The sequence below is a fragment of the Babylonia areolata genome, chromosome 28 (genome assembly GCF_041734735.1).
Source record: "Babylonia areolata isolate BAREFJ2019XMU chromosome 28, ASM4173473v1, whole genome shotgun sequence".
NCBI lineage: Eukaryota > Metazoa > Mollusca > Gastropoda > Neogastropoda > Buccinidae > Babylonia > Babylonia areolata.
In genome coordinates this window covers 9,395,536-9,397,293 of record NC_134903.1, presented here as the reverse complement: position 1 = coordinate 9,397,293, position 1,758 = coordinate 9,395,536, and the positions used below count along the sequence as shown (strand labels likewise).

The 1,758-nt window shown below is 42.0% G+C and overlaps 1 protein-coding gene across 1 annotated transcript in view; it reads right to left on the bottom strand.

Annotated features, from left to right (window-relative positions):
- LOC143301781 (G-protein coupled receptor dmsr-1-like) overlaps positions 1-1,191 on the bottom strand; it is a 5,861-nt gene extending 4,670 nt beyond the window's left edge. The window contains exon 1 of the mRNA XM_076616172.1: positions 920-1,191. Coding sequence (XP_076472287.1) covers positions 920-1,191 — 272 coding nt within the window. The remainder of the gene's footprint in view (positions 1-919) is intronic.
- Positions 1,192-1,758: the final 567 nt, after the last annotated feature.

Genomic DNA, 1,758 nt, shown 5'->3' with positions numbered 1-1,758 from the left:
GAAGAAGAAGAAGAAGAAGAAGAAGAAGAAGGAGATGATGAAGGCTTATATAGCGCAGTGCACCCATCTCAAATGGGGATTACCGCGCTTTTCAATAAGATATACAAATTCAAGAGTAAATAGTACTTAGCAAACAAAAAAACAACAAAGCAAAAGCAAACAAAAAAAGAAAAAGAAAAAAAAAGGGGTGGGGGTGGGTGGGTGGGCTTGGGGGGAGAACAAACACACACAAACTGTAATCACAAAATATACACACCCCAAAAATCACAAAATTCATACAAGTCAACATAAAGAGCACATCCAGCGATTAGATCGGATCGAGCATAATCATAATGTTTGCCTGCCTGTCTGTCTGTCTATCCATGTTTCTGTGTCTGTCTGTCCATCCACCTGTCTCTCTCTCTCTCTCTCTCTTTCTCTCCCCCCTTTCTCTTTCCCTCTCCCTCTCTATCTCTCCCCCCTCTCTCTCTCTGTCCCTTTGTCTCCCTCTCTATCCCCCTCTCTCTCTGTCTCTATTTCGATCTCCCTCTTTCTCTCTCTCCCTCCCTCTCTCTCCTCCCCCTCTCTCTCCCTCTACCTTTCTCTCCCTCTATCTCCCTCTCTCTCTCTCCTCCCCGCCCCCCCTCTCTCTCTCATACAATAATCATAAAAAGGAAGCAGAATGAGTTCCAATAGTCCATTATTGCTAATTGATGGAGGAGGAAGTGGTATATATATATATATATATATATATATATATATATATATATATATATATATATCAGGGGCAGGAGATGGATTGATGCTCTCACATTCACCTCACGTGTTTGACCATGTGTCAAGTCTATGACCCTCTCTCTCTCGTCTCTCCGTTGCACACACACACACACACACACACACACACACACACACACAAACACACACACACACATGCTCATACCTGTTCTTCGCCACCGAAAGCTCCCAAGGGGAGTGAATGCAGTAGAAATGCAGGGCGAAAGGGAGGTAACTGGCCATGGTGCAGAGATCGAAGACGGCCAGCCACGTCAGGATGCAGTTGATGGGGGTACGCATATGGGGCCTGGTGAGCACGGTGATGTTGATCAGGTTCATAGGGATCCCGAAGAGGCATACCAGAAGACTCAGGTAGCCGTGGACTCCGGAGTACCACTTGTGGAAAGCGTGCAGCTCTTCTTGCGTGTGGGGCTCCATTGTTGGTGTTGGTGTTGCGATCTTTTTTTTTTTTTTTTTTTTAGTCTTGTTTCTTTAGTTTGTTTTGTCCTCTTCGTTTTTGATATTGAACGATATATATATATATATATATATATATATATATATATATATATATTATATGTATATATATATATATATAAAGTATATATACGTATCCACGAGTTTGATCGCTGTGCAAAACCTTGAGGTCTTTGTCCTTATACAGGTCCCTCTGTGAACCAAAACAGAATGCAGGAATGAAAGGCACGTTCAAAGCAATGAAACAAGCAAACAGTGTGTGTGTGTGTGTGTGTGTGTGTGTGTGTGTGAAGCGATGAGAAGAGAAATATTGAACACTGAATAAGTGTTGGTACGCTTCACAAGACAAGGCACATAATCCAACTGTAAGCAATGGTTTGAATTGTGTCCCTTTGTCTAAGAAACAACAAACAAACAAACAAACAAAAAAACACATATGAGCGCCCATTCCTTGCATAACGTAAAGCCTGATATCATATACATGTTGATTTTCAGTTCCACTGGAATCACTGTTGTTATTGTCGTTGT